Here is a 12,582-nt window from a genome sequence, read left to right on the forward strand (position 1 = left end):
GGATCCACTCGAAATTAGAATCAATAGCAGCCATGTGCAGCAGCACTTATGCTCTGACTTGCAGCAAAAAAAAAAAAAATGAGGCTGCATCTTTGCTGGAAAGGCGAAGCAGTATTAGTAATAGCGAAGTGTAACACTATAGCACAATTAACTGTGGTTAAAATTGGAATGTGAAGATGTATACATATGCACATACATTAGTGGGGTTCAGAAAGCTGGCCGGGCCCCAGCCCCCCTGGAAAAATCAAAACCTTCCGCCTATGGATGTGAACATCACCTTATATTAACTGTGATAACCACTGTTCATTATTTGAAAACTATTTGAGAGCTATTCAACATTAGATTCGATTCACTTATGCCACTATGCGATTCATATTTGATTTGGTCTCAAAAATTACTATTTGCACACCCCTAGTAATTACTGTAGAATGCAGATTTTCTGTGCAAAGTGTAAATTTTTTTTATTGAAATGTTAGCATTGCTGTAGTGTGTGCGTTCAGTATCTGTGTAGATGTGTAGTGTAGAAGTTTTGTTGATGGCCTCAGTATATTTAAAATATGAAGCAGACATCTCTGGGCTTGGTGATGAAAGTTTTTTTTTATTCTCACAGTGCACAAATTTCAAATACAAATCAGCAGAGGGCAAACTGTTTCACAGTATAAAGACACCTTCATAAATTGCTTGCTTAACATATAAAAGGCACACCATGTCTGTTTGTTCATAGTATAGGCAAAGCACATATCAATAAAAGAAGTTTACACAACCATTTGTTTCTCTGCAGTGGTGCACAGCAGTCGAGCCAAGTGGGCTCCAGAATATTTTTTTTTTTATTGTTGTCATAGCAATCTTGGTAGCCCGTGTTTCAAGTGTACTGTCGACTGGCCTAGGGCCTTGTATCTTGTGCAGGAAAAATGCCATGTATTCAGCCTGCTGTGTTGCTTAATCCTGGCCACTGACTCATAGCAGGAAGCCATATGCAGTCACTGCTCTGCTCACTGCTATGACCTTGAGTAATATGCTTGTATGCATGCAGAAACACTTCATATTGTTTGTTGCATCTATATTTGAAAGAGTATAATGTGTTATGATAGACAGGAGGTACAGCAAATAAAAGGTGTTTAGAAATTCTGTGAGGATGTGTTAGGGGAGCTGACAGCTTGATGCCTTCTTTTTTGTTTTGGACCCTTCAGTCACTGGTATGTCCATATTTTTGCAGCAATCGCATGTCATGCAAGCTTTATGTAGATTGGGTTCGACATGTTTCCCAGGAATAAGCATTATCAAAATCTAAAGGAACTTTTGGTATTCAAAGCAATAAATGTTAGTTTCCATAGTTGACTACTAACTTGTGTCCTTGTTCAAAATGTGCAAAAGCCAAAATTGAAGGGCCATAAATTTTTAGTTTGTCTTGGAGCATTACCTCAGTATAGAAAATTTACATCAGCATCTTCAACGTCAAGCATATTGACAGCAGAGTCGCCTTTGTGCCTTGTGAACCAAAACATAAGCTCTTTGGGCACATAGACAAATGTTCAGATATAAGCAACACACTCTGCTCATTGCATGAGCTACAGTTATTGTCATAATCTTTATCTGTATGCCATGAGAAAACAAACAATGCCCTGAATATTGCCTGAACACCACATGCAAGTGACAGAGGCAGTACAGTTTTGAAGCTATTCTAAAAAAGTTGTGTTTATTTCTTTTTGTTGTTTTCAGCTATGAAACAATGAACACCTGCTCTCTAAAACTAAGTGGCACTCTTTGCTATGTTCATTCACCCATGTTCTTTCCTTGGTGCTAAAACTAGCAGACCATGACACACTTAATGTCGTGCTCTGGATAAGCAGACTGGCTTATCTACAAATGTAGCATAAGGGAGGCTACTTTGGTCCCTAAAAGAACATTCCAGAGATTGTTTTAATTTAAAGCATCATGAGGACACATCTTCAATGGCATAGCCTGTTCTGCAAAGCGTTTCTGGTTAATCAGCAAATACATTACGAGGTCATGCATCTATAACTTTATATGAGCAATTGACCACCCTTCCCTGGGTTCAAATAGTTACTTCAGCTCCTCTTGTTTCATGGTCATTTCACTGACTGCCTGTAAAATTGGCTGACTAGAAAAGGTAGCATCGCTCACACTTTGTCTTGGATTCATGCTGTCATTTTATAGTCTTGTGCATTTACTGTGGCTCCTTTAGATTTTTGGAAAATCCATTCATACACTTGTAATCATCAAAATAAAATGTATTTACACTGTCTATATACAAAAAGTCATACATATTGTAATAAACAAAACTAGATGTATACACATGTATAAAAAGTGCCTTAAAACAACACACATTTTTGGATGTGCATAACATATCTGACGATGCAGAATAAACAGGATATCCCAAAAGCATGTAGCATAAAGGCCGAGCACTCTAGTAACAGCGTGAATGACATATCCTTATTTTAAAGCAGCAGTAGTTCATGCATTACTTTTTTTGGACTTTTGCTGAAACATCTCTTATAGACATAAAAAGCTTCGCAGGCATAATGCCCATGTCACAACATGCTGAAATGTTACAACATGAAATACACCATTGGCAGCACTTTATCTAGAAGATTTACAAGGTCATGTGTGGCAGCCAAACAGACAAGCTACACTGCACTGAGCATAGTGACATGTGTTTTGCAATCTTTGAAGAGGCTCGGAATGGGTATTTGCGAGGCAAAAGCACAAGGCAAAAGCACAAAGAGGCACAGCAGCATTGTGAAATGGCATCATACAAGAGATGCATCAATTCTACTTTTACAAGCACCACAGTGGAATGCAAGCACCATAAATATTTCCAAACATGAACATATTTGCGTGTGCATTGTATGGTTTTACAAATAAGCTAAGAAGAAATTTAGAAGAAAGAAATGAAGTTCACGAGGGTTGCAATGTGGGCTTGTTGGTAATGCATCTTCAAGGGGAGTATGGTAGTGCGATTCAAAGACGGGACAAGAGAAGACACAAAGGGACACACATAGCGCTGTGTGTGTCCCTTTGTGTCTTCTCTTGTCCCGTCTTTGAATCGCGCTACCATACTCCCCTTGTAGAAGAAAGAGCCTACATATTACACAGTAGAACTTTTCTTACCAGAGATACGTTGGCACTTTCTTCACGTAATAGCCCCACGAATTCTGCATAAAGCATAGTAGGCCATCTTAAGGCAGTTCACACCTACATTCTGAGATAACGTTTCTAGTTTATAGATTACCTTCAAACTACATAATTGCAGGATTGATTTTTATATTTGAAGTGGTACATTTGTTTTCACAAACTGTGCTAGAGTGCTTGTGTCTGGTTGTGAGGAGCAAGCTTCTGCCAGAATGTGTGAGCAGCGGTGTGCATTGTGAAACCTAGACAATTGAGAAGCACTGCAGACAATGTCGGGTGTATCATTGCAAGCTCCATTGCAAAGTCTCTGAGTGCAAGTGAACAGATAAACCCTCTGTGGTGTATATTTTAGAAGCCTTCATAACAAAAGCCTAAATTTACCTGCCATGTCACCTGTAAATATTAGTATCAGATCCACTCGGACATTTCATATTTATTTTTTCTCCTCTTTTTCTCCCACTCTCTTCTGGAATCTTTTAATCCCATTCCCCATCCCTATACAGAGTAGCATGCCAGCGGTTATATACGCACCGGCAAAATTCTGTTTTTCTAATAAAGAGCTCTCTCTCTCTCTCTCTCTCTCTCTTAGAAGCAAACAATACTAACAATGGAACTAGATGATGCAAGACAGTGTGCTTCTTGTTCTTATGAGATTTTTAGCGCTGTTTGCTTCCAAAACATATACGAGCTAGCTCACCTAGCTGCATTATTACTGATGGTGCATGATACAGCAGCACCGTCACTCTAGCATGCATCACTGGCAAAATTCTTTCAAGGACATTTACGGTTTGTGGCAAGCCTTTTAGTTCTAGTCATACCGAAAACAGCACTATGTAATCACAGAGGCATTGCACTGAAACTCTTAATAACTGAGTTTTTACATTAATGGCTATGCTCACATGGGTGCATTATGGTGAATCTCAAGGATTAATTTGTCGTTCTCTTTATGAAATGGCGCATAGGTGCTTTCCATAACTGCATGGTGAGTGGTCCATGTTTAATATTGAATATGTAAAAATAAGTAACTTCTTTTTACAGGCTGTGTTTGACAGCCAATCTCCATTACTCTGGTACAATTGAGCTTAAAGTAGATATAACAACTTCATCTAGTTTCACTGTTTTAAGCTAAAAGGTACTTTGCATCTTAAAGGGCCCCTCACCAAGTCTGGCCATGTTGAGCTGGCATGTGCAGAGAATACATTTCATGATAACGGTCGTGTCTGCAAAGTATTACATCGCTACACGCCATGGAAAGATCTGAAATTTCAAACCGAACGCCGTTTTTCCTTCTCCTCATGGCCGCCGCGCTCCAAGCCGGAGGATGACGTTCTCGCATCCCTGCGCCTACGTACTCAATTCCACAGTGTGATGTCGCTTGTGATGACATGTGACTTCGAGAATTATTCAAGGCACCATCTATTATTTGTGTGATCTGTTGCTTAAATTGACGAATTGAAGTTTAGAGAAATAACAAAACACACAAACGGAATGTCTGCATGTTTTTTTGCTTTACTTCAACCCAAAGCAAAAGAGGTACTTCCGCTTCGTCTGTTTGTTCCCACGGTCGTGCGGTCACGTGTGTAGATACAGAAACTACGCTATTTTCTACTGTGCTCCAGCACGTGATCATGCTCTGCGATCTGCTTATTTTGCCTCAGTATTCGTGCAGCACTGAATTATACCGCTAGTCATGTTTACTTGTGCACAGCGTGCAAAATCATGCGCTGCACGAACGAGACAACAGCTCGCGTGCGATGCCATCAGCAGAAATGCGTAGCACCGGAAAAAAAAAGCGTGGAGAAAAAAAAAATGAAGGCAGGGCCTGTGACGTATGCATCACGCGATCCTCGAGCTCTGGTATGCGAGAGCGCAGGGAAGACATTTCGCTTGCGAAGGCTAGACTGGGCGAGTGGAGAGAGAGTATCTTGCTTGGCAGTGGAGCCCGCCTGCTGAAATCATGGGTTCGCGGCACTGAAATATTTATATCTTGGCTATTAATGGAGCCAATTTGAAAAATTTTTGCGGCAGAACACTTCCTAGAAGACACGTAACAACTTCCAGCCTATAACCAAAATTTGCTATGGGGCCTGGTGAGGGGCCCTTCAAACGATAACTTGGCCTCCAAAAACTGCCACGAAGGTCCACTGTCACTCCCTTGCATTCATCTTCAAAAGCTATCATTACCAGGTTGGTTAGCACATCTGAACAAGCAGCAGTATTTGGTTTGAAATTACACAGTCATTCACCCAGACTGCTTCTTGCTATAGATGGCCATGTGCACTCAATATAGCACTTTTTGCAGTTTCTTCTGCACAGAACAATAGCGTCACATACTTAAAAAAAGCAGTATTGATTAGCAAAATACAGGGAAAGACATCACATCAATATGTAGACATAAAAGGATAAAAAAATGGCTGAATGAAATAAATAATGCAAATGGCACACAGTTCTTATATCACACTGGAAACAATGCACCTGGAACGTCTTGTAGCACAAAAGTGCATTGCAACAGGCATTTTCAGCCACAGCTCTTAATGGTGCAATCTTGAAGCAAAGGCACACTGAGACAAAGGATGTGAATTATCGCAAGTGATTCATGTATTTAAACTACTTCATTGAAAATGTTGCACAAACATTTGACTGAAATTGGTAGATAAAAGGCAAAGCTTCATAGTAAATTATTTATAATGAATTTACAGGGGTGTCTGTCAAGCCATATGCCTGTGTCATACTGGCACAAGTTACAAGTCTTATTTCCCAGACCTTCTGCTAAAATGGTACCTGTGATGCAAGGGCTAGTGAGTATTTCATGGACACACAGTGAAGATAATCTGCCAATTATATTAGTAGAGATAAAGACTGAAATTTTCACTCTCCTGTGTAGAGGGCAGGCATATTATCAATGTGTGCATTGCTTAGTGGCAGTCTTCATTGAGGTAGCCATTTTAAGAAACAGACGTGCATTACTCAAAACTTGCTCAAGTGTTTTTGCTTCAAGAACAGAGTGGGCAAACGTAGGCTGATCACAAGTAAGGGGCATGCAAAAATGCATTGAGTCTATAATACCACTATTGTAAGGTGCTGGTTGTGTACAGCTCATATCATCAATTGTTGTCAGTGCTATTGTAGCACCTTTTACATCTACTTGTAAAAATTTTGGCAAACATTTGGAGACCTTTATCAGCACACACATACTACAATACAGTCGACTCTCGTTAATTCGACCTCAGTTCATTCGAAAGCATTCAAAACTCCCAGCAAGAAATTGTACATTGCTATGGTAGAAAAACTTGTTTACTTTGAACACAAAAGCATGCCGCTTTGGATAATTCGACCCTTACTGGCATCCCTTCATGCGCCACAGTGGTTATTATTACTTAAAAACACAATAAATTTAGCATACAGCACTACTGCTTTTCGAGGGGTGAAGCTGTTTTATTTTAGCTTTCCTTTCAGCTAAAAAGTGAGGCAGCTTATGAACATGCCGGCGCTCGGTGCTGCATGTAGGTTAACTCCAGCTTCAAAAGTAACAAGCTGAAAGACATTATATGCTACCTCAAGTAATAATAAATATTTGAATACATTCATGTTGCCACTATTAGTAAATTTGGCTTTTCAGATTATTAGACCAAATCTTGCAGTCTCGCAGGTGTCAAATTAACTGGAGTCGGCTGTAGCAGGATGTTTTTTTTTTCTTAGCTGGTGCAATAGTACCAATTAAACTGATTCTAAGCACTGCATGACAACTGAACATGGACAGTCAACAGAAGTACAAAAAGTAGTTTCCTTCACCTACTGCATCAAGGCGCCCATTAGAACTGATGGCTATTCCTCTGCATGGTTGCTTTTCACCATGACTGCAGCCAGCACCTTCACCGGAACAATGCCGGCACACTACCCTCATTGTGCACCATATCAGCAGGGCATCCGTACTTAAATGTGGACCCTTATAACTAGTGGCCATGATCAGGATATTTGCCCAACGGCCAGTGTGAGGGCTGTGATGAGTATAAGAAGAGGGGTTGAGGCCAGTGTAACTAGCGCAGTGCTGCTTAGTGCACTGTGCTCGTCTGCATAGGAGGCCTTTGCCACAGGGCAGCCAAACCACTCGCCAACATGTTGCGTCCTGTTGTAAACATGCATGCGTCGGTCGTTGAACCGCCAGAACTTCTGTCCCTTGAAGAAGTACGTCTGGCCTGCATGGACATAGGAGAACAATTGTATATGTGCACAAAATAAAAAAATAAAAAGGAAAGCAGAGCTGCGATTACTTTTGCGACCATAAATTGCGACTTACTTTTGCGACTTTTCGCATTCATGCGGCCCCGTGTCTTCAAGGCATGTGTCTATGCACATGCGGACATGTTTCTTTTGCCTTACATATGTGTTGTTTAGTTGCTCTAGCTTTTTTCTGCCATGTTTCTGTTGCTTTTCGGTCAGGTGGTCCATGTGAAAGGTTTTAGATCATGTGCTTTCTTTTCCCTATAAACTTCAGTTGACACACCGTGAAGAGTCTTTTCTTCTATTCGTGCTCGGCTTTGGCGCTGTTTCATCATGTTACATTAAGATGACATGAGGTCTAAGTGTGTCATTCACTAAGGCAAAGTATGTAGTGCCACCTCCTTTTCTGGCATGGACTTTTTAGAGCGCAGCTCTCAGGCGCCCATTCCTGCAGCGAGCGTCGGCGTCGTAGCTCGGCGTAACCGAGCGAACGAACCCAGCGAAAACCGCGAAATGAAAACTCGTAGAGAGCTGCGCTCATTTTTCGCATTAGGGAGTATCGTAACCGTCGGTGAACTTTTTCTTTATTGTACACAAAAGCTTTCGAGCGTGGTAGAGCTGGCTCTGATGGATTTGAATAGCCTTGACACTCAAAAGCGTAGCGAGAGCACACCTGGAAGCATCGTTAGAAAGTGCTCACCGTCGGTGTACTGGAAGGCGGCATCGACGCTGTGCGGCACGCCTCGCCACATCCGCATGTGCCGGGGATAGTCGAACTCGACACTGCGGTCAAACTCGTCGTAGCGCCAGTACTGGTCGCCGCTGAAGAAGTACGTCTTCCCGTTGTGGCCCCACACCATGGCGGCGTCCACGTGCGTCAGGCTTGCCGGCAAGCCTAGGTTGGTCAATGGCCGCGGGTAGCCAGGCAAGGGACGGTTGCTGCTGAACAGCCAGTACTGGTTACCTGTAGGCATGACCAAGTGCATGTTCAGATCACTAGAACAATGAAGCGACTGCCACCTCGCGTAATGTCTTTGAACAGTGCAAACGCTCATCCCATGCAGTGTTTGGATTGTAAGGTGACCTGACGTCCCGCTTTTACCGCACTGGTCCCGCTGTCCCACGGCCTTCGTGTGGGACGGTGTTTCGTCCCGCTTTGGCCTCTCCCGAGCTGTCCCAAAATGGCCGCCCTGTGGCTCACTAGGGCTGTTCTTTAACCTATACTGGCTGCACGAGTGTAGCTAATGTAGAAAAACGTAATTTTTGTTTATTAATGTAGGAAAATGTTGTTCCGCCAACATACACGGAGCCATTTAGCATAAAAAAAGAAGAAAAGAACACTCTTTACACCGCAATTTCGATTATAATGTAGTTTTTATTCTTATTTATTTATTTTGTCTATGAATACTGGTCACCCGAGGGTCGTTATATACAGAGCGGGTAGTAAACACAAATACATATAAATACATGAATAAGAGGCATTGCTTTAGCCGAACATAAAATAATAGCAATCATAAGCAGATCTGAATGTGCAAATAGGAATATAGCGCATAATATGCTACAGAACAAATCACATGTGACGCCAATTAGAAGGCAAAAGAGAGAGAGAGAGAAAAGAAAGGAAGATAAAAGGTAGCCAAGCATTCACATGCATAGTGCTCAGAAAATAATCGAAAACAAGAAAAAGTTAGCAGACGACCAATTGCGTAGTGGGAGCGCAAGTCGCAAACCATCAGACTTTCTCTCTCCCCTAAAGTTAGCTGGGACACAAGGGTGTCCTAGCTAACTTTAGCCAGAGTTTAAAAATATGCAAATGCCGTGTAGCTGGACAGAACAAAAGTAATGTTGTTTGCCGTCGCTTGGAGATACTGATACTGAATTTTTTTTTTCATTCCACCTAATTGGATAAGTAGTCTTACTTAATTAATCAACTTCTCAAGTATTTTAATTAGATGGAAAGTGTCAATGAGAAAATTGTAGAGCAAAATGAAAAACTCCCAATACAGCTTTCTGTTGCTCAATACGTGCTACATAAAAGTGTTTTTCCGAGCGTGAAAGAAGCCTGTAAATGCACGCAAAATTGCCGCGCGACTGGCCGCTCGAGGCACATTGCGTGTATTCGCGGACTTTGGACTTCGAAAGACAATAAATGCAAAAACGAAAGACAGGAGGGGACGCCATCTTGGAAGTTCCCGCTCTAGCTGATAATGTCGTCATAGCTCTTGACTGCGCCTGCTCGGGACTGGTTAACAGATAATCCATAAGCAAGGATAACGTACGTTACCACACGCAAAAGCTCCATTAGCGCGAAAAATATTTGAAATCCGCGGCGTCACATGGAAGTGGTCAACTACAGACTGCTATCAACCAATCTCGTGGAACAGCGACTAGGTGACGCTGGAATTCGATAAAACAACAGGAAAGCGGTACGCAGGTGGATGAGCCCTATTTTTTTTTTAATTTAGCAGCAACGCCTCGTCATGCCATGTCAAACTGGTGGCAATATCTGGCCGAGGCTATAGCTTACAGAAAATGTCTGCGCAAGGAAAGCCCAAACACAGGAACTCGAAAGGTGACGCAGAATTCGTGACATCATTTGCGCCGACGTTTGAAACGGAGCCACATGCCCGCTGCTAAGCTGCTTAAATATCGGCGGTGACAGTCATCTCGAAGAATATGGCATCCATCCGTAATCCGACGCCAGCGTAATTCTGATGCCACTGTACAATTATGCGAGTTGTACTACAGATGTTAATTTTTTTCGCGCAACTATCATGAAATATATTTAAAGTGGAAATGTTCACAAAAAATACTTTGCCGTCAAGTATCACGCGAAAAAATTTGAAAATGGGAAAGAAATCTTATGCTTTAGCGCGAGATTCTATTGTGTACAGAACGAGGCGATGCGTCCGGTGACAAATACTGAATTGTTTTTTAAAGTACGCTTCGCTGCAGAATATGTACTATCGCAGTGAAGCAAGCTTGCCTACGCGGAACAAAGTGTTAAAATTTGTAAATTCGCCTCCCTTCGAGTAACCTTATGGGTTCTAACTAGACAACTAGTAAGCCCGTGAAAGCGATCGGTAGGTGTGACCTGTTTTGTTAGAGGCCCGCTAAGATCAACGGCACTCAGTGGGCGCCAGTTTCTCAAACTCCAACTCGTCAGGATAGCTGACCGACAAGATTGTTTGTAGCGACGAGGTGATTTATTTATTTATTTATTTATTTATTTATTTATTTATTTATTTATTTATTTATTTATTGATACTAACGCTTTAAAGCAAAAGCTCACTACGAAAGACACCGTGTAGTGGAGGGCTCATGATAAATTTTGACCACGTTGGTCTCCTAATGTGCGTGAAAATCGTGGCACACGAGCATTTTTTTCCACCGCGCGCTCCCATTGAAATGTGATCGATGCTCCTGAAATCAAAATCGCGACTCGTGTACGGCAGCAGAACGTCATAACCACTGCGCCAGTGGGTTAGTGTGCCGTGTAGTGTGGAAGTGCAGTCAAAAGCGGCGCACTGGGAGATGCGAGAACTTACTTAAATTATAGGGTTTTACGTGCGAAAACCATGATCTGACTATGCGGCACGCCGTAGTGGGAAACTCCGGATTAATTTTGGCCACCTGGGGTTCTTTAACGTGTACCTAAATCTAAGTACACGGGTGTTCTTGCATTTCGCCGTCATCGAAATGCGGCCGCCGTGGCCGGGATTTCATCTCACGACCTCGTGTTTAGCCGAGAACTTGGTCTGCGAGCAAGTGTTTCGAGGATAGGTCTGCCAAACGACAATTCCAATCAGAATGAAGCTGGGTTGTTTAAAGTCGTTTAAGCCAAATACCGGCTACCTGAAGTGAGTCGCTTAATGTAATCGATCATAAACGGCCAATAAAAGAAATTGGCGCCCAATAATGGCAATATACGCATTTGTGCTATGTACATTTACGCCCCGAGATTTTTATAAGGTTGCTCGGTCACCGCAGTGCGTGTCGCCTTTTCTTTTAAATCTTTTAAGTCTTGACTGTTTTCAACCTCGCATAACATAACCCATAAAACAGTGTAGTGATGCATAATATGACTTAAGAACTGCGTATTCTACACATATGCGAACACGTACACATCCGTATAGTTGCACAGGCAACAAGTTTTCTGCGATTCTGGCCGACGTGGAGCAGCCGCAGAAACCGACCCTGCAGTGGAGTGTAAACTCCGCTGTGCCTCGTTCGTTTCGACGTGCCAGCAAGAGCACCCGCTCGTAGCTTATGGCAGACGCAGCTGCAAACAATGGAGGAAGGAAACTGCGCAAACGGACGCTCGACGTCAGAGCACGTGATCTTATGCGATAGCAGCGGCGGTGCATATATCGCTGCATCGGCGGTTCGCTTCGCGCGGCACGTGAAACAGGCTCGCGGCGCACAGAGGCTGCAGTGTCAACCAACCTATGAAGAAGGCGATCTTTTGGTCGGGCCTCTCGTAGACCGCGTCGATCTTCTCGAGGCTAGCGGGTAGGTCGTACCAGAAGAGACTGATCTCCACGGGGTAGCCGGGTTTGAGACCCTGGTCGTTGATACGCCAGAAGTACTGCAAAAGGCCAGCACAACACAATGTTCCCTCAGAAAGAGCACGGCACGCGTAAACGACACGAAGCTCGTGACAGAGTGGTTTGTATCTATACGGCGGAAGGCCGTCACCCAACCAGTTGGAAAGGCGGCGCGTACAGTTTAGAACACGGGTCCGCTAAGCTGGTTCAAAACATGAGCAACAGGGGCAAGGTTACTTTTGCGGGTGTGATCTTTTGAAGGCGCAGTGCCTGTTCGTGTTTCTCTCACATGCATCTTACTTGAAGGACCTCAGAATTTACCATATAAGGACAAAGAAAAGGAACCTACACACAAATAACTGTGCACGTGACCGGAGAACGCGCTTACGCTTCAGCGATGCTTCACTATGCTTTGAAGTACAAAAATATATGTTAACGCAGTAGCGTTAAGGGCCCTGCATCGCAGGGAATTCGGTGTCGGCGTCGGTGGACTTGTCTGCCAGCGAAACAATTTCGTATATATTTATATGTATATCCCACGCCTGGCTGTATCAGATGGGGTATATGCGGGTCATATTGACACACCATCCTATCGCTAAAGTTGCTCATACCTTGCCTTACATTCATGGCAAATTTAATACTCGGAATTTTGAGAATGACA

At 42.8% G+C, this 12,582-nt stretch overlaps 1 protein-coding gene across 2 annotated transcripts in view; it reads right to left on the reverse strand.

Annotated features, from left to right (window-relative positions):
• Positions 1-576: 576 nt before the first annotated feature.
• Positions 577-12,582, reverse strand: part of LOC142575265 (matrix metalloproteinase-2-like) — a 270,084-nt gene continuing 258,078 nt past the window's right edge. For both annotated transcript variants that reach the window (XM_075684477.1, XM_075684478.1), the window contains exons 6-8: positions 11,821-11,962; positions 8,075-8,338; positions 577-7,349 (exon numbers count right to left, since the gene is read on the reverse strand). In XM_075684477.1, coding sequence (XP_075540592.1) covers positions 7,120-7,349; positions 8,075-8,338; positions 11,821-11,962 — 636 coding nt within the window. In that variant the 3' untranslated portion in view covers positions 577-7,119. The remainder of the gene's footprint in view (positions 7,350-8,074; positions 8,339-11,820; positions 11,963-12,582) is intronic.

This window comes from Dermacentor variabilis, chromosome 3 (genome assembly GCF_050947875.1).
Source record: "Dermacentor variabilis isolate Ectoservices chromosome 3, ASM5094787v1, whole genome shotgun sequence".
Lineage (NCBI taxonomy): Eukaryota > Metazoa > Arthropoda > Arachnida > Ixodida > Ixodidae > Dermacentor > Dermacentor variabilis.